Raw genomic sequence first — 20,242 nt, 5'->3', positions numbered from 1 at the left:
ATCATCTTAGTTTAGCATGTGGTAACATTTGAAGTGCATCTGAGGCTTATGGGAACATCATTAGTTTCTAAGTATTTGGTCATAAACCAAAGTAAACCATAATCATTTCTCATTTGTTTTCTTAAAGGCATTGAAGCATTGTTGTCAGAAGCTTCCCCTCTCCATCTACACGGCTTTCCTCGTGCTTAACGATTTCTTTGCCCTTAGTGGTGCAGTTAATGTGTGCCCAAATGCTAGCCTAGAAATCTAGACGCACCCTAGTGGCAGCAAATTTATTTTGTGGGTCTGGCTTGTCAGGCTACCCAAATGCCATAAAGATAACGCATATGCATTTCAGGGCTTGTTTTTTTTTTTTTACTTCAAGTAGTTATTGTTTGACCATTATATTTTCTTCTTTATTGAGCTATGAACGGAAGGCCTGGGGGAGATAAGGCAACAAAGAAAGGCCCATGAAGCTGGTTTAGGGTCAGTTTCACACTAAGAGCCTGATGATTGGCTGGATGATAGCCAGTTAAGTGTCCATGAATTAAATGTTGACGCCTAAATACTAGCTTGCTTGTGAGTTACACTGACAAAATTCAGGTTTTAAGTGCAAACAACAAAAGAAAAAAAGAATCCAGAGTAAAACTTAACCGACTTTTGAACTTTATTGGCATTTTTTTGCAAGAAATCATTTGTCAATTTCATTCCAGTTACGATAAATGCACAACAACTGCTTCAGAAGACATTACAAGAATTATCTTAAGACAAAAAAAAATAGTTTGGCTGCTTTCTCATTTTTTCTTTATTTATTTACAAAGAAATGTAATTGTACTAGATTAATTCTAATATTACCCCACTCATTCAGGTGGATAAATCATGCAGCAGAGCTTTAATTTGTTGAAAGACCTTGATATTGCAAAAAAAGTTGGATATGACCAGAATAAAAAAAAAGAAAAGAATAAAAAAAGTTGGGCAATACTTAAGCTGTCACAGTTTAGGCTAAAAGCGATGAAACAAAACACACAATATCAATATTATCATTATTGAAAAATAATAAGTGCAAAAGGCAAATTATCTATTGGGGATGATTAAGTATTCCAGTTGTAAAACTTGGATGGCGAAGATATTTTTTTTTTTCATTTCTTCTCTGTCCACCACAAGTTAAGCAGATTCACAAATCATACTGTACAGAAGTTCTTCAAAGTGCAAATATTATGAATTGGCATAAGCTGGTATATACATTTTGTTTTCTGGATGACAAAAAAAGTTATTGAAATAAAAAAAAAAAAATGTTTTTCTTTGTTAGGCTCCATTTTCATGGCGCAAAAGCTCAAAGACTACTGCACTCCCACTGGACTGTACCCCCTGACTTCATCGCTGTTACACTTAGAGAACATATGGCAACATCTGCTGATGTCGTTCTCATCTTATCATATATTAAAAAGTGTTTTCCTCCACACAGAATCCACCTTTCTAATAGGAGCTATGTTACATCACCAAAAGCTTCTCGCGCAATGAAAAGAACCTTTTAATCTAATCATAAAAGCTAAAATCTCAAAGAGAGATCCACGTGTTCAAATCATGCACAACATGCCCGAACCGGTCACATTTTAATAGCTTTTATTGCATTTTTCTTCTGATTTACTGGTAATTTAAATCCTTGTGTTGGCAAGTGTGTGCAGTACACACACACACATATTGTGCAGCTTGTTCAAAGGGCACCTCAGCTTTATCCCAAAAATGAACACCCGCTTCACTCTGGGCGGAAACCTGATCTCAATCTCTAATGGCGAAACTATTCCATGATCACAGGACTTTAACTCCACCACTATTGTAGGTCATTACAGAGAACTAAATTGCACATGACTCTTTTGTTCCAAAGAGTCTTACTCAAGTTGTATTTAAAATGCTTATTATTATCAGTTCCCCTTCCACAGCACTGAAGCAGGAGCTCACTTTCCACATAGTCCTGCTTTTGGGCCACTTTCCAGCGATCAGCCTGGAGCAGCCTGTGTGGTCTAGAAACACTGATTTGTCCAGGGAGCCTCCACTGATTAGCTGCGCTCCTCCGTAGCTTACGGACACGGTTTTGCCAGTGTGGAGTTTGAGAAGAACAAAAAGCTTTTACAGACCTGTTTTGATAAACTGGGCCCCACAAAGGTGACACGTGTTACTGTAACATATGGTTAAAAACGGATTATGAAGTGGTTGTTTTTTTGGTAGTTAGGCAGAGGCTTTTTATTTTTCTTTGATTCAAACAGAGAAACTGTAGCCCTCTAAAAAATGTCATGATTGATGAACATCTTTACTGCATAGGTCAGCTTAGCACGACAGTTATCATTAAAAGGCAAAAAGAATAGGACAAATGTATGGAGAGCACATATTAGGTTCCGTTTACAATATTTGTTTTAGTATTTTTAGTAAATACGCAAATTTGACCGACTTTCATTGACTGCCTGGCTTCCTCTTTTTCCGTTCAGTGGCTCAGAGAGTATCGACAGAAAAATTGTTTCCTGTTTCAGTTAGTTCAAAACTCCCCAAGTTCAAAGTCGGGGCTTAATTTAACGATTGGTCTCAAAAACATTGACATTAAGAAAGAGTTTCAATTTATTCCAAGCTGTTTTCTGTACTTTGTCCTATTTTGCCATGTCACGGTAAACGAAATGAGCGTGGGCGAGTCGGAAATTGTGTTTGTTTTAAAAACACTAAATGCATCTGGGTCTGTGATATGTAAACCGATCACTGCATTACTCTGGTTTTTTGGTCATACGTGCACATTTGAGTGCCCTTGAGATGAAAATCTTCCATCTTTCCTCTCGGCTTCCTAATTGATTTCAGGGTAGAGAGGCTGAGATGCTAGAAGGATGCACACTGTCAACTAAAGGAGATTTTGGCCACGCCGCGCGTTAACGAGGGCGTAAAAATGCTACATCGCGGTTTAAAAGTAAGACTTGTTCAAAGCACCCTGAACTTAAAAATGTGGAATGGCAAAGCTAGTGCTTTTGTAGACAAAGCTGGAAGAAGAGATTTGAACATCGAAGGCTCGGAGTAGGTTTCCAATTGCTGCACGTTGTCTATTTTATAAATTCCAAAAGTTTTTGGACAGAGGTTTTCTCAAACATAAGCTGATTACACAAATGAGCTAGAGGAACTTTTGTGTTTAGGACATTTACGATGCCGTTTTGTTGAAATAGTTTCATTGTGCTTTCATTTAGCTCTTAAAATATTGGCTATCTCATTATGGGAGGCTGAATTTGCCTCAGGTAACCATGGTAATGTATCTGAAAAGCACTCTTACTCTTGAGAGATACATCTTGACACATATGTGGGACTGTTTTTTTATTTATTTTTTTAAACTGTGTTTAGAATCAAAGGAAAATGGAAAATGAGAAATGAAAACGAAGCCAGAAGATAGATCATCGTGGACTCATTTTTTTCGGCTCGGTTCAGAAGTTCAGAGTGAGCCGCGTTATGCTTTTAATGAGACCGGTAACACTTTCTCCCTACGTCTTAACCTTCCTTTCTTCCCCGTCTCCTTTCTGCACTGCAAGGCTCCTCGCTCAGGTTATTCGAGGGGGAGGGAGGGAACTTCACATCGGAAAGGAATGGTGATGGTGTGGAAACCTGTGGGACATAACATAAAAATCATTAGAGCAAGCTAGGCATGGGCCGGTTACCGGTTTGAAAAAGTCGCGGTTTTAAAACCACTCAAATTTAACAAGCTTTTTTTAAAGGGTCTTAAAGGACAGAAAGTGCAGTTTAGAAATCTCTCTCCCTGTCAGTGTGCAGTGTGTTTGCAAATGAAATATATTGTGTTCAATGGGAAGAAAAAAAAAGTTTTTGTTTTTTTTACCCAGACATTTTAAAGCTGTAATTGCAATACCGCAATACCGTGATATCTTTGCTGAAGGTTATCATACCGTCAGAATTGCCAATAGCAATAGCAGCGATTTTGTGATTTATTGTTTATTTTTAGAAGAGCTTTTACTTTACCTTTTAGTAGAGGAAGAAGAGGCGTGTTCTATGAGAGGTGGCCATATTCTCTGACATGTTGCGGACTTTAAGATAGTTAACGAAACCCCTGAAGAACAGCAGGAGACCTGTGGAGGGAAAGCACAGTTCAATTCGCAACAGAGATCTCCACTTGAGAGTCGGAAAAATGTCAAGATGAAGGACTTAAAAATGAATTAAAAAGAAAAAAAAAAACATTTCTAACATTGCATATATACTCACCGAGCAACAGGAAGATCCACCAGAGCCAGTACTGACCATTAAAGTAGCCAGTGAAGTAGTCGGAGAACTGGACACAGAGATCATCACTTTCAGTATACATATATATATATTTTTCTTTTTTATGAAGAGGTTACAATTCAATTCAGCAAGAAAAAAGCAATTGTCAACATACCCTGACAATGAGAATCCACTTAATGAGGGAAAGGCCGAATCCGCAGATGGCTCCGTAGCGTCCTGCGATGGTATTGGTCAGACAGAAGGAAAGGCAGAAGCCGATCCAGTTGAACAGGAAGGCCACTAGAGGGACAAACACAAAGACATGTAGTCATTTTGCTTTACAACAACAAAGAAAGAAAATAGTCATGACATTTTAACAATTTTTTATTAATTTTCTGATACATTAAGGAACATTTATTTATGTAACATTTAATTTACATTTTGTGTAATATTTTATTTTGAAAATGGCTATGGGAATTTTCAAAATAAAAGCACTGGGAAATTGATGTTGAATTGGAATGACTTTTTGAGATATAGGCTGATTAGGACAACTTAAAAGAAAAAAAAGGCAACTACATAACTAAAACACAAACACTTAATGCTGGCCTTGTCTCACTGGATTGCACTGGATTTGAAAAAATAAATAAATAAATAACAGAAACATTACAAATGTTAACATGAGACAGACTTACTGAAAAAGGCCAACATGAAGATTCCATCGTTCCCAACTCGAAGCTGATCGGCGTCACTGAAATCATCTCTGGGAGGGAATTCCTCAGCCTGGACACAGACACACAAACAAAATGTACATATGAGTTTGGTTAAAAACATGCGGTAACAAAGTCAACAGATGGGTTGCAAAACACGTTCGAGCTCCCTCAACCCTGAGAGCTATTTCACGTGATGACAAAATGTGATGACTAATTACTACCATGTATTTTGTTCTTACATGTACGTTGGCTTGGGGTAGTTTAGATGTAGCGTGCTGCGAGATAAACCCGACTCTACGGACATGTATGTCAAATTATACAAACACAACACGAATAGCCTGCAAATATAATGCAGCCCAGGTCTGAATCTATACTGCATTAATGGAAGAACGTTGATAAAACAAGCCCATAAAAAACACAGAAAATGCGACAAATAGCGAGAGGAGCATGTGTGTGAGCGTTTGTCCTCACCCGTGGCATCACCTCCACAGTGGAGGTAGCCATGGCGGCCGCTTTGGCCTTCTCCGCTTCGTCATATGTGGGCAGGGATGTGGCAACGCTGTAAGGCGGAGGCACTGGGAAGTCACCACGGTAACTAGTCTCTGTGGGAATAACAGAGAAGGAGAAGACAAAGGGAAGAAATGGGACCGCATGCAGTATCTAGCTAAGTAGCTGCCCATAATGTGGTAATGCTGTCATGGAAATGAACACTGAGTCATGAGTTAAGACGCTCCAGAAGTTGCCTTGAAACTGCTGCTGTTGCTATTTTAGGAAGCATGCAACCACATTAAAAAAATGAAGATGCAGCAAAGAAAATGTACAGTGTTGTCCCAAGGTTTGTGGAAAACATAAGTGCACATACTGTATATTTGGTGGGGGATTTAGGGGTCCTCCCTTAAGAAAATGTAAAATTTTTCAAAAAAAAAGCAATTTCCGATCATTTTGGACCATTATTACTATTACCATATCTATGTATAAAGCATTGTAAAATCTAGAGAAGATAATTAAAGACAAAACTTGCTTAAGAAGTCTACTGGGGACCAACTACAATCATTAGATCTGAGTCATTTAATCAAGTAATATAGTTAGTTTTGATGCTCACATTGATTGATGGTAGGGAAAACCCTGGGCATGGACAAAATAGGAAGTAATCCCGTACTTACCAGGTGCTGCAGCGGTTGCTCCCAGGTCAATGGAGGCGTAAGGGGGTGGAGGTGCCTCCGCCTCCCCCTGAGTCCCCGATCCCGACGCTTCCTCTGCTGCTGCGGCGGCGGCAGGCGCCGGGCCGTTCTGGTTCTGGTTCTGGTCCTGGCTGGACCTACCAGCCTGGGCTGTGGCAGAAGTGCAAGGCTGCTGCTCACTGGTTGAGGCCTCCGAAGAGTCATCCTCATTGTCCAGCTGGAGAAGAGGATGATACGGGAGGGGGGGGGGGGGTTAGAGGAATCGGCACAAGCAGATCAGCTGATCAGTCAGCCAAAAAGTGTGGCTTGTTGAGGGGATGTTCACACTGTGCCAAGTTCCTAAAACTGGCATCAATCTTGCCTTTTTTTTTTTGCCAGGCAGAATGGACGGCATAAGACAATTGTTATTTTTATCGACATATTTAGCCAGGTTTTTTTAAGTCGTACATCTGTACTGTTTTCTGATAGCGGGTAGTTATTATGTAACTAAATGAGTACAATCTGTTTTTGTTTGTCAGCACAAAATGTGGGTCATGCTGAATTGATTTTCAAGCTGAATAAGTGGGCAACACAATATGTGTGGAGGAACAACTTTCAATGACATACAGTATGTAATGGGTTACATCTTAGTAGTGTGTATATATATATATATATATTACTGGTCGTGGCGGGTCCACCATTTCTCCACTGTATTCCGATTGCCTACCTACAAGGGATGTAAACCAGCTCCATTTTATCTCAGGGATGACAGCTTCACTCTTTACTGCTTACTCTCTTTACACTGTATCACAGCGGTATTTATTTACCACTAAAGCAAACCGAACATTTCCTACTGCCGTGCTTCACATTAAAAGCGTTAAACTGGCAAAACACGGGGTGGCTTTTACTGTGAAGCTGCCACAGAATTTACAACGCATGATTACAACTGGAACTGCTATTTGGAAGTATGTGTTGGAATAAAATGACTGGGGTATGCATATATATATATATATATATATATATATATGTCTGCCTGGGGCAGGGTAAGAACTTAACCGTTTGCCCTCAGCAGAATGTTTGACATCGTAAGCCCAAGAGACTTGAGACTACATCAGTATGTCAACAGAGGAAGGTCTCTGGAAAAGTGATACACATATAATCAGTTAATAAGGGTCTCCGCCACAGCTGATAGAGTCAGTTACATTTTTGCCAGACCAAAGAGCCAAACACCCTCTGAAATTACAGAGGGGTAACGGGAACATGGCGGTTACAGAGCGACTGGTGGGAAATCTGGGTGGGCAAAGTGAGGGAGTAAATCCTCATCACCTTCTCTGTGGCTTTCCTTAAGAGGTCCCCTCAAGAAAGTTAACTCAAACCCTGACAGCATTATGCAAACTTGTGCTCAATAATATCAATAAAGCTGATATTGACCTTGATAAAATCAGCAGCACATATATTGTTGTGGCTTTATGGTTCATTCACTGGTATCTCACCTTAAGGATAATGCTACACTACCCAGTTTTATAAGATAACAACTGCATGCTATTCGTGTGTTATACTGCTGACACAAAGCAAAGATTAGCAAATGCTATCTTAATGTGGCTGAGCAAGTTCATCTTGTTCAGAGCCGTAAAACAAAATTTCGGAACAACGCGTGTGGTAAGGATAAGTGACGGCTGTAAGAACAGATTTCTAGAACACAATTTCCAAGTTGGGATGAAATAGTAGACTGTTGTTTTGCTGACCTGTGTTGATAGACCAAACATAGCCCTTCTGCTTCTAACGTTTTAGTCAAATACCTTTATTGAGATTGCAGTTTGCAATTTTAGTTTTGGTGTTAAAGGGTGATTTCGTTTTTTTTTTCTCAACCTGGACCCTATTTCCCTATGTTTTTGTGTGTAAAAAGTGACTGATAGGTGTAACCATAGATGTAGAATATATTGTTCTATATGGGTGTAACAATCTTTGAAATGGGTCCAGTATTGAATGAAGTGTATTTTACAATGCTAAAATTATTTTATTTTTATTTACATGGAGTCTGGTGGCTTTAACGAACGCAATTTTGCAGATGTGTAGGCTATATGTTCAAAAACCTAGAACATTAATCTGAGCCTGTCAGTGGCAAAACAAGCACTTTTGTGAACGTAAATTATACAAGCTGCGCAATTGCCCTGTATGAAATGTGACATTGTAGCTGCCGACAGCAGCGGACTTGCTTAATACCAGACCAATGTCAAATACTGTTGTTCCCATCAGTCACTTAGACACAACATAGGAAAATAGGGTCCAGGTTGGAAGAAACCAAAGTTACCCTTCAAGCTTGCTTTAGTTTTGACTACAAATAGGTTGAAATTCCCTCCCCTAATTTCCTTCCATTTTTTTACTTGACATTGGTTTTATCATGTCAGTTGCTTTTTTGTATTGTTGTGGTTGTCATGTACTTTCTATTTATGTAGCCTGATGTTTATCTATATATCGTGGCAGACTTAAAACCATCTGCCTTGGTTGTAAAGCACTTTGGGTCAACTTATGTTGTTTTAAATGTGCTATATAAATAAAGATGACTTGACATATTTAGTTAACATTTTCCATGACAAAGTGGCTATAGTCTTTTTGTGGTAAAACACCACAGTTCAGATGGGGAAACACCCTTCGTAATAACAGCTGACATCACACTGATAACTAAAACGTCACAGGTAATAACAGCAGATCTCAATCAACTACTGACCAAAGAAACATGGTCATAATTAAAAGGAACTTTGTTTGTTACCGTGCAGATAAAATTCTAAAATTCAAATTCAAGCCACCTTGTAAAACTCCACCAGGGCAGGGTCAATGTACAATGCAGTGAGTGAATGAGTGGCTGACTAGTGGCTTGGAATCGAGGACAAAGCATAACGCACCCCCGCGCACAGGGGATTACATAAGATCTTCATAGCCACAAGCTTCCTCATGTGTCCAAATATACCCAAAACTCATGCAAGCCCACTCAGAGCAGCAGTGCCCCATACTTGCAGAAATCTAAGTATTATTTGGAGAAGAATAAGACAGCTAGAGTGCAAAATGTGGGGAGGAATGAAAAGTGTAAGTGTAGGCATAATGAAATGAAGACCGGGCTGTCTACAAACCACAACATCACATAACTTTTATCAGTTTGGTCCGGACGTGTTGAACATGTAAATTATCTAAATAATCCTTGGGAATCCATTGTCTAAAAGTTGATTTTTGTTGTTGTGCTAATGTTATTTTACAAAAAACTGGATTATTGTTGAAATTTGCACTTTGTTCAGTGTTGCAAAGACAGAGCACAATGCTGATTTGCTTTGGTTCATGTGGGATTATCACACTCTCATACCCAGAACCACAGGCATCAGAGCACAAAGCGGACGTTTATGGCCGGAACCGTTTCCAAAATATCTCAGCCACTGTTGTTACTTTACACGCCTGGTAACACTTTTAGAACAGCAATACATTCCACTTTTAAAATGCCAGTTAACCCAAATATTCACCATATTGTGAGGTTGCCCTTTTTTAAACTCAACATCCGCATTGCTTCTGACTAGTAGGCTACTGGGAACACAACGTTTACTTCCATGAATTTGCGTTTTTGAAAGGTACTGGTGTTTTTAGGAAATTGTAGTGTATTGGTCTGAATAAATAGATATTGAGAAATTGTCAATAAGAGGCAGTAATGCCAACTGCCGTTAAAATCTAAAGAAGAAGACTTCCATGAATAACTCACTGAATGTCTTAGTAAAATGTCTGCTAGGAGATGCAATATAGTCACACCTTAATATATATTAGTTACCCTGTTGTTATTATTATCATTCCGTTCACAGGACTCTTACTAGCCCTTTGGTCTTGAATACCTAACCGGGGTGTTTGCTAATATCACTTGACTAGCTAGCTAAGTGGCTTTAAAAAGTGCATTTAAAATAACGTTACATTAAATATTAGCCGGTTAATAACTCGTTACAGCTAAGCTTCTTTACACTTGTGTTAGCTTGTCAACAGTCGTGCAACTTAACAAAGGTGTCATAGTTAGTAAGTAAGTATACCCAAGAGAATGTATAATAAGTGTGTAACACAGTTTAGGATTATATATATATATATATATATATATATATATATATATATATATATATATATATATATAGGACGTTAACTTTCGAGGCCTAGCGATAGCTAGCTACAAGATGCGGAAGTGCTTGAGAGGCTAGCTAACTGCCATAACAAAACAATTCGAGAAAATAAATGAAGCTAAAATACAACAGAAGTAACTAATCACTCAGAAGGAAACTAACATTAACGTTACATGTTTTGTATTCGTGACTACGTAATATAGCTATAGTAATATTCTACTTGAATAGTTTTTTTTTTTTTATTATTCCATAGCTGATTCTAGCAAGGCCTTGTTTCCTGTGACATGCAGGCCAAACTATCAAACGCTGTTTTGATCTCATTTGTCCTCACTCACCACTTGGTATCGGCTTGCTGGGTCCATCCCGACGAGATTCAGCTGGCAAGCAAGCCAGCCGAGAAAACAATAGGGAAAATCTAAGTTGTTGTAAACGTTACTCCAAAATGTGTATTACAGACAGGAGATACTTCTCCCAAACAACGTAGAATTACAGGACACAGACCGATGACAGAAATGGCTGCAATCTACGGGGCACATAGAGTCTATGCTGTGCACTCGCTTAGAGAAATACTGAGTCAAACTTCTCATGGAATCTGATACTTCCTATGAAATATTTCAAAATAAAATATATAAAAATGCAATGACCGTTCGCAAAACCCCGCCCTCGAACGGTCCTCGTCCAATTCTAGCTCAGCAACTGTAACTAAGGAGAAGGACCCCCGTCAAACATTGCGGTTTCAGCAAGATGGTGAAACGATGCGCCTATGGCACCTGCAAGTCTGACACCAGGTACCCCAAAAGTTTAGAGGGAGCTACATAAGTTACAATCTGTAAAACGGGACTTAAGTTAACAGTTGTGGTTCTATATAGCATTATTATCGAAAGTAGTAAAGTTAGAACATTAAATACTTTATTATTCCGTAGGAAATTCAGGCAGCCTGATAGCTGTTAGCCTGTCAAGCACATGTTGCTATCGACACAGATAATTTAGCAAGGGGTTGACGGTCATTGAACATATCCCTCCACTGCATATTGCAGCCCTTTCTGTCGTGCCCTGGAGGATATGTTTGCTGCATTACTCCAAAACCAATCACTTATACCAATAGGTATGGAGCTCAACCCAGCCATGGCTATGTGTCTGGTTCTCAATTGTTTGACGGGCGTAGTAACAATAACTAGGGGGCGTGGCTTTTGCGAACGGTTTGAGTAACAGAAATAATATCAAAGTAATAATACATTAATTAACAATAACTTCCGAACTCCGGGAGCTCTGCCTTAAAAATGTTAGTACGTAGTATCAAAGGTAAAGTAGGCTATATTATATTATTACTGTTTCATTAACACATTACTTGGTCAACGTAGAGACAGTTTTAACTAATTTATATACTGCGTCCTTCCTCAAGAAAATGTAATTAGTCAATCTTTTTTAAAAAAGAAGCAATTTCTCCCATACATTCTGTGTCTCTTTGTGTCCGGTTTGTGTCCCTTTGTGGTAGTTTTGCGTCTCTTTTTCACATCATTTTGTTCCGGTATTATCACCATATCTGGGTCTAAAGTCCCTTACACACCGAGCCGAGGGGTGGTAGTAGCTCAGTCCGTAGGGACCTGGGTTGGGAACCGGAGGGTCGCTAGTTCAAGTCCCAGTACTGACCAAAGTACAGAATGTGGATTGGTAGCTGGAGAGTTGCCAGTTCACCTCCTGGGCACTGCTCTTGAGCAAGGCACTGTACCCCCCTCCCCCCCCCCCTCCTAATTTATTATAATAAATTATAATTTATATACTCTAATATATTGTTAAATTGAATGCATCATATGTCATTACATTTTAGAAACTCATATGTTCTGAATGTAAAATCTTAATTTGCAAAGTAAGTAGGTAACTATAGCTGCCATTAAACGTAGTGTTATAATAAGTAGTCGTATATATCTTATAACATACTTTACCATACATACCATAGAATTTCACTCTAAAATGTAGTAAAGTAGCCTAAAATGGAAATACTCAAGTAAAGTACTACCTCATAACTGTACTTAAGTACAGTACCTGAGTAAATTTACTTTCTACCACTGCTTTTAAATGAATTGTGTAGTACTCACTCTTAGTGTGTTAGATGTTCTTGTGAATGTGACGTGTTACTTGCCGTTAAAATCTTATAATTTTGAAGAATGTATTTTTTGGTGCAGTTGTTTAGTGTTCCAATCTGTGTGAAAATGACAGTTAGATGATAAGCTTTGTTTTATAATTTTTTTTTTTAAGTGGTCTGCTAAAAAGTTTTTTTGAGGGCTTTAGATGTTTTATTTTGAAGGCCAAGTTCAACTATTTCCGATTTTAGTCTGACTCTGGCTAACTTGATGGTGGGGGTTGTTACCGGAATTCCACGGATTGAGCAAGCGTGATGACGCAAATGCATACAAAAATTGTGAATTAAATGGGCCACGAGGTGGAGCTAAAGCCCCTTTATATCACTGACCTGCTGGATGTTTACATGCCTTAGTTTTTCAAAGACATGTCACAAAAATGTAAATAATTCCATGATTATCAAAAGTATAAGTGGGTTGCATTTAAAAACATTGTGTAGTTTTTTTTTTTTATGGTATCAGTAGAAAAAAATAGGCCAACGCTGAAAAGTTTGGCAGTAGGCCTCTGCTTGAGCAAAATTTCACAGCTATAACTCATGTTGTAGCACAGAGACAATCTGGCCTTGAATGAAAGACAAATGGACACATCTCAGCGATCTATAGACTCTTTGGCATTCCGTAGTATAATGTTGGTATAATGTTAGCTTCTGTGTTATTATATGTTAAAGCCTTAGTGTGATAAATAAGTTTTGAATGGAATAATGACACAAAAAAAAAATAAATAAATTAGAATTCATAAGTAAAAATGGCAGATTGCATTGCTGACCTTGCTGTTAACAATATGCGGTTACATTTAACAAAATAAGCATTTTCTGGAGCTTTTAACCACATCGTGGCCTTGATCAAGTTTAACTTCAACACAGACAGCAAGTCCTATGGACGAACAAGTCATTTGTCATTTGTAAAAAGCTCCAGAAAAATCTGCAGTTTTTAATATTTTTTTTGCGAGATGCATGCACTTTCCAAGCAACAACCTGTAGAAGTAGAACCCATGTTGTAGATTATTACTCACAGATTCAGAAAACTTTGTGACCTTTAGCATTACAGTTTAAGATGTAGTCTAACTCTTTTTGATAGTTTGAACTTTTGCTGTGTTGTTCTTGCTTACTACCTTTCACCTTCAGCATCTCTTACCAGTAAAGCCCCTTGGTGATCCTTTTTTCAGTTACCAAGAGATCTGTCCTTCTCTGTGTGTAACACCACAGAAACAAGCAGGTCCTGAACACCCTGAGCTCTTTAAAAAAAAAACAGCCCTCTCCTGCAGAGAATAACCTCAGATGGATTTCATGGTTTTCGCTCTAGGTTGTGAGTTTACTGGGGGGGTGCTGCACTCCTGCAATATGTTGCCAACATTAACAGCTCTCTGTTCAAACAAAATAACACTGTTGCCATTTCACAGTCAAGATAGTTTAGCCTGCTTGCTTGTGTGTGTTTGTTACTCAGCGCCAAAGATTCTGTGATTTCATTCAATTCCCTATAGATGATGCAGGTTTGTGTCTTTACCTAATTCTGAAATTTACTCTATCATGTGTTCTTGCCTCTGGGCTAATCCTGGATCAGCAATACTGTGGATCAGTGCACAATAGGCTCTTGGTACGTTTATGAATGCAAGCACTGGAGTTTCAAGGATAAAGCACAAAGAGGTTCAGAAACCATTACGGGTTGACTTTAAAGGGATAGATCAGGTTTTTAGAAAGATGTATAACCTGTACAAAGCCTTTACAGCTGTGTTTCTCCTTTAGAATAATAGGAATGTAGTGCATGCGATGCATTGCTCATAGAACGTTTTGGTGCGATTTTTCACCAACATCATTTTTTAACCCTAGTGACTCTACTGCATTTGTAACAAGATGCTAATAAATGCTCCCTCTAAAACTAAAGTAGTGCAGATACTTTCTTGAAAGAACTCCAGTGTGTGATTAGACAATGTTCTTACACTCCTATATCTGCCCAATCTACTACATTAATACACTTACCATTCCTTCAATTTGCCAAAAGCTGGATAAAGCCACCCTAAACAGAGCGAACGCTGAAAACACAGCGAGGTATTGATAAAAGGCTCTTCTTGAATTAAATATTAATCCCATTCGCTAAGAAGGGGATTACTGTAGTACATGTATCAGTTAAGCAGCTCATGCTGAGACAGAGAGGGTAAAAAAAGGGTTAGACGAAATGTGAAAAAGACGTGAGGTGTGACGCAAAAAAAAAGCAATATCCTGCATCATAAAGTGTTTTGCCCTTTGCAAGGCAGCAGGCATTAGCAGCATTAAGGATCAAAGTGTAGTAGTGATATATGAGTTCCTGCCTGCACCTTTTTAAAGCAGCAGACCTGCATGAGAGTAAAGAGGACTTGAAGTCATTTGCCCAGTTGCTGTTAGAAACCCACTTTCAGATCCCATAATTGCGCTTCAGAACATCCATCACTGACACACTCACACACACCTGCCAGAAGACACCCACTCATGAACACACACACACACACACGCACACAATCAGGATGTTGTTACTTGGCAACATCATTTCAAGGTAAATAGGTGCTGTAGAAAAGGTGTTATATAAAGAAAAACAGTGGGTGTCAGATGCTGTAGCTTTTAAGCGTGGTAGACTCATTCTTATGCTGTGAATGCTTTGCTATTTGACTGGAGGTGAGCGTTTTGTTAGAGGCCGATGGGATCGTGTATTACAGGAGATGACATCTGTTAGCGTTGCGAGGACACAAGCAGCAATTAATTGTCTAGCTGCAATGTATTTTGAGTTGATTTACATTTCGTGTGTGGAAAATTGCATTACAAGAAAGGCTGTATAGAGGACTTCAAAATATTTCCAAAATGCTACATACAGTATACAGTACATTGTTACAAAAATGATCATAATTCAGGGGGATGTTTTGTTGCAGAGGACTACACTGTATCTTTATTGATATTAGTAATTAAACATAATTTATAGCAACAGCCATTCCCACAATCCTAAAAAAGGAAAAAGTCCATTTTGCAAAAGTCCCCATAATCTTTTCCCGTTGACAATGTTACATGAAGAGACTATCGCTGTGTCACTTACATGTAGTACACTGTGTACACCATGTACTGTGATGGTTCAGTGAATCTGCTAGGCAGTAGGTGTGGTTTCAGCCCGATGGACAGGGTCATATGAGGGGTGTGGTGTTAATTAAGCCCAACGAGCTGCAGGTGGTGTTTGACTCAATTAAAGGCAGGGTCGGTGATGTTGAAAAGCTAGCACGATTTGAAAGTAGCATTTCCTTAGATTACAGCAGATACAGATGACGGATCTTTTTCGCTCATTTTCAAAGCCCATTAGTTATTTATTGCAATAGATAAAAAAAAAAAAAAAAAAGAAGTGTATATTGGAAATGGTTACCAACCCTGCCTGTAAGCCCCAAAAGCTCCACACTGGAAGAGGGCACTGACGAAGACAAAGAAGACTGAAGAACGATTTGTAAATACACCTTTTTAAAACTGAACAGCTACACTCAGTTTCGGAGCACGGACGAGAAGTATCTGGGTGAGTCACAAACACAGCACAGCCCCTCTCAGACGGTAGCTTCAGGGTAGTATTTGTCTCAAATCGTGCAAAGCCGTTACGCACTGACTGGAAATTTCTATTCTTCTTTTTAATGTTAAATTGCAACCGCACGGAGCATCACTGCCACCTATTGTCACATGCCAAAATATATACTGACTTGTTTTCTCACTATCCGACTACAGTATAGTAGTACTTATTAATTAAATTAACAAAAACAAATGTGTAACTTACATATGCATACTGCAGCGTTCTTGCCTGCCATTTTCACAAGTTTGAAAATACGTTGGCGATCCCGTAGCTTCCGCTTTGTAGCAAAAGTGCCGACCGTAGAGGGCGAGTAGTCTCCAGCATTCATTTTGATCGTAATGGCTATGACCGGTACCTGTAGTGTACTGAATTTTGCTATACGTTATCAGTGTAAACACACTATGCACTCAAAATAGCAAGTGTAAGTACAGAAGTGTGCAAATTGAGACGCGGCATCTCTCTAGCTCTGTACCAACAAGTCCTTCAAGCCATCAACATTCAACATTTCATAGTTTTAAACACTAGAACTGGTTAAAGTTGTAAAACAGTCAGTTTGGTTAGGCTTAGGCACCAAAACTACTTGGTTATGTTTAGGCAACACTTCGTACTAGGTTGGTACTTGGTTAGGTTAAGGAAAAAAATGTGTTTGGATTTAAATCAGTACATGTGTTACGTTACTTCACTTCCATGCATGGCGTAATTACGCACATAACGTAGTTGGGTTTCTTACGTAGAGTTAAAATAACTCAGCGTTAACACAAATAACTGTCCTTTGGGTCAAAGTCCTGTTTGTTTGACACATCCGTCACCCCTCCAACCTATCCATCTAGGTATCAATTATAATTGTGTTACATTCAGAAATACAGTAGCATTTAAAGGTCCCATGACATGGTGCTCTTTGGATGCTTTTATATAGACCTTAGTGGTCCCCTAATACTGTATCTGAAGTCTCTTTTATATAGGCCTTAGTGGTCCCCTAATACTGTATCTGAAGTCTCTTTCCCGAAATTCAGCTTTGGTGCAGAACTACAGCCACTAGAGCCAGTCCCACAATGAGCTTTCCTTAGGATGTGCCATTTCTGTGTCTGAAGCTATTGAGGAGGAGAGTGGGGGGGGCAAGGTGGAGGGTGGGGGTGTGGCCTTGACCAACTGCCACTTTGCTCATTTGAAAGCCATGATGTCTCTCTCATGGGTGGGCCAAATTCTCTGGGAGGGCAAAGCAGAGAAAGGGGAGGTAACCTTGCTTGTATACTGTTTTGGTGCACTTCTCTCTGATTCTAGACCATAACACATTGGCAAGATTTTTTCTTTTTAAGGCCTCAAGTAATAAAGACTTCATAGTTTTCTGACTTTGAAATGTATTGAATTTATTAATTTTAAAAGCCTATAACAAGACTTTGATATCTAGATAAAATGAAGACTTTGCATGCATTATTTATAAGTGCTTGCACTTGTTTTATCATAATATACCAAATCCAAACATCTGTAACAAAATATATCAACATTTAAAAGGATACTGAATAAGCTGCAACGATTTGGATTTATCCAGCCCACACTGGCTGTATATGAGAATAGAGCAGTAATTGAGAAGTGTAAATAAGCAGAAACTCCGTCCTTGAAATTGGACCCTGTACAGCACAAACTACAAACATGGAGTAATTTAACGTGTAATTATGATGTCTATGCCTCTTTCGACACAGGCTAAATAAAATGTCTTTTAAATAACCGTCAGTATGAGATACAAGCAGCTGCTAATTAGCAAGAAATGTGAAAACGGAGAGCATTAATCACACGTACACGCCTCTCTGTGTCTGCAGATGAATGTGTGGGTGTGTGAATCTGTGATGGGGGGGATGCAGCATACAGAGTAAGCATGTATATTGTATGTACTTAAAGCGTCCAGCAGAGGGCAGAAAACACTAGGTTTTGAGGTGCTATATATTTTTTATCTCACCTTGCTGTGAAAACACATTAATTGTCACTTCTTTTAAATAATTTAAATTTTCAATCGTACTTGTGAAATTCAAATACTCTCATGCATTTTGGTGTGATGATTAACACTGTGTTTAAATGTGATCGAATTCATTGTCAAAAATGTGCATTCAATTTGTCGGAAAAACTAAACCTAACCTATAAAATACAATTTTCCTATTTCTTAACTTAAATGTTTGTTTTTTCTCCTTTTGATCCCATATTGATCTCTATAGAATAGCATGGTGATACTTACTGTGTGACTTAAATACATTTGATGAGAATCCTGCAACCAGAATGATAAAACAGCCTTGTTAACCTTTTTGGAGATATATGGCGACATTTAGAACAAAGGTACTTTTGTGTCTACGCTCCCGCTATCCCTGGCAGCCACGGCTCACTTTGTACTGATTATAATGAGCCTAGGGAATAAAAGCACTCCTGTGGGGACGGGGTGGGGGGACAGGCTGATAATGTCTGAACACAGAAAATGGAGAATGTGCACTCGCAAACAAAACGTGGCTGTGTAACAAGTGATATCATGTTGTATTTAGTCTAAAAAACAAGAAAAAAAAGTCTAGTAATGTCATCCAAAATAATTCATAAAACCTCTAACATTATTTTGGCCATGATATACTGAGATTTAAATTATTCCACCGCATCTGGCATCTTTTTTAAGATGGTAATTTTCGTAGAAGTTCGAAGTTTGTATAATGACTGAGTGCAAGTAAAACTCAGGAAACAGTGGTAAAGTGCACTAATTACATTTCATGTTGGAGAACTTCACTTAGACTTGGATATTTGGAATGAATGAAGCTGTCTGAATCAAAGAGATCAAGTGTTTTTATACCCAAACTGAATTTTCCAAACTCATACATTGGGGTTTGATGTAGTCAATTTAAAAACCTGCAGAGGAACCTGCTATTCCTCACCTGCCCACTAGTTGTCCTCAGTGTGTTTTCCACCTAAACCCTCACCTGACCAGTCACATTTCTACATACCTGCTCCTCATTACTCATCAGCCCAATTATATATTAACCTCCAGCCCAACAATCACACTTTGACCAGATTGTCTGTGTTGCCTCAGCTTGTTCTATCTGTGTATGTGTGACACTTTATTTTGAGATAAATCTATGTGCCTCAGCCCCTTTTGGTTTTGTCAGTGTATCTGACTGCCTAACAGTTGTGTTTTGACCAAGTTTAGTGTTTTTGACCCAACCCATCTGCATTTGAATCCTCAATTTTATGCCAGTTCAGTCACTGTTGTTTAATTTTTTTTTTTTTTTTTTATACTGTAAAGTGGATATGGCTAAAGTGTTAACAAACAGTAGCTTACATAAACGTTGAGTAGACACGGAGCAACATTAGCATTAATTTTGTAGTTGTGCTTCTTTCCACTGGATAATGTATGTCCAATATTCCATTTAGCCGGTTTGGTCTCCAACATCTCCTGAGAAAGATATCTGTATCCTTAACTGCTAAATGCTCAAGCTAGTAGTTAACTTTCTCTGATAGCCATCTGGTGCTGGGCAGGTAGTGCACAGTGGGTTTTCTGAGCTTTTTCACTCTAAACACCTGCCATCTGAAAATGACGCCAAGTGCCAAGTACCAGTATGTCATCAGCTGTGGTTAAATACAATTGTGAGTACTTTGACCTATGTTTGTAGGGTACATATAAAAGTTGATAATGCAAACCAAAATACAAAGATGACGATCCTATTGGGCCCACTGACATTTAAAAATGGCTTTCAGATGGTATCTATGAGATAAGTGGATAAATGTCTAGCCTCCTGTCAATTACAGTGTGCCAATTTACGCATTTAATTTTCATCTGATGATGTTGTCTAGTAAATCAAATAGCCTGACAGTACTGTATTCTCCAAAGAGATAAAGACAGCTGAACAACTACAGATGCAGATATGCAATCATGTTCAATTAAACACTAGTGCAATGCCGTTCAAAATGTGTCACTTCGGAACAACCGATTGCTTGGCCTGCAGTATTGCTACTTGCAGCTTTCTCCCGAACCGCTCATTCAAACAAATTAACACTCAACACTGTGCTTCCTTGAGTCCTGAGCAATACACCTGTTCTTCAATGTACTGTAGCCAGTGACGGAGAGCGAGCCGTACCCAGCATGCCGTTCAGGGGTGTAAATGAACTGTGGTCTAGAAATTTGAAGGACCGATATACATACATACATACATACATACAGAGACTCCTTCCTTTTTAGTTGGATAACATTAGTTTGGGTTAAATCTTATTGCCACAAATGTAAAGCTAGACTGTATAAAACCTTCCTCTCCAGTTTGACAAAGCATAACAGTGGTCAGTATTCTCTT

At 38.7% G+C, this 20,242-nt stretch overlaps 1 protein-coding gene across 1 annotated transcript; it reads right to left on the bottom strand.

Moving 5' to 3' along the window:
* Window positions 1-622: 622 nt before the first annotated feature.
* On the bottom strand, window positions 623-10,893 carry ndfip2 (Nedd4 family interacting protein 2). The gene is made up of 8 exons (XM_028571781.1): window positions 10,560-10,893; window positions 6,086-6,320; window positions 5,394-5,524; window positions 4,905-4,992; window positions 4,388-4,512; window positions 4,216-4,282; window positions 3,976-4,082; window positions 623-3,606 (listed from the first exon to the last, which is right to left on the bottom strand). The coding sequence occupies exons 1-7, from the start codon at window positions 10,584-10,586 to the stop codon at window positions 3,979-3,981; spliced, it is 777 nt and encodes a 258-aa protein (XP_028427582.1). The 5' UTR covers window positions 10,587-10,893; the 3' UTR covers window positions 623-3,606; window positions 3,976-3,978.
* Window positions 10,894-20,242: the final 9,349 nt, after the last annotated feature.

This window comes from Perca flavescens, chromosome 24, assembly GCF_004354835.1.
Source record: "Perca flavescens isolate YP-PL-M2 chromosome 24, PFLA_1.0, whole genome shotgun sequence".
NCBI lineage: Eukaryota > Metazoa > Chordata > Actinopteri > Perciformes > Percidae > Perca > Perca flavescens.
The sequence above is the reverse complement of the archived record's forward strand: the minus strand, read 5'-3'. Positions and strand labels throughout refer to the sequence as shown.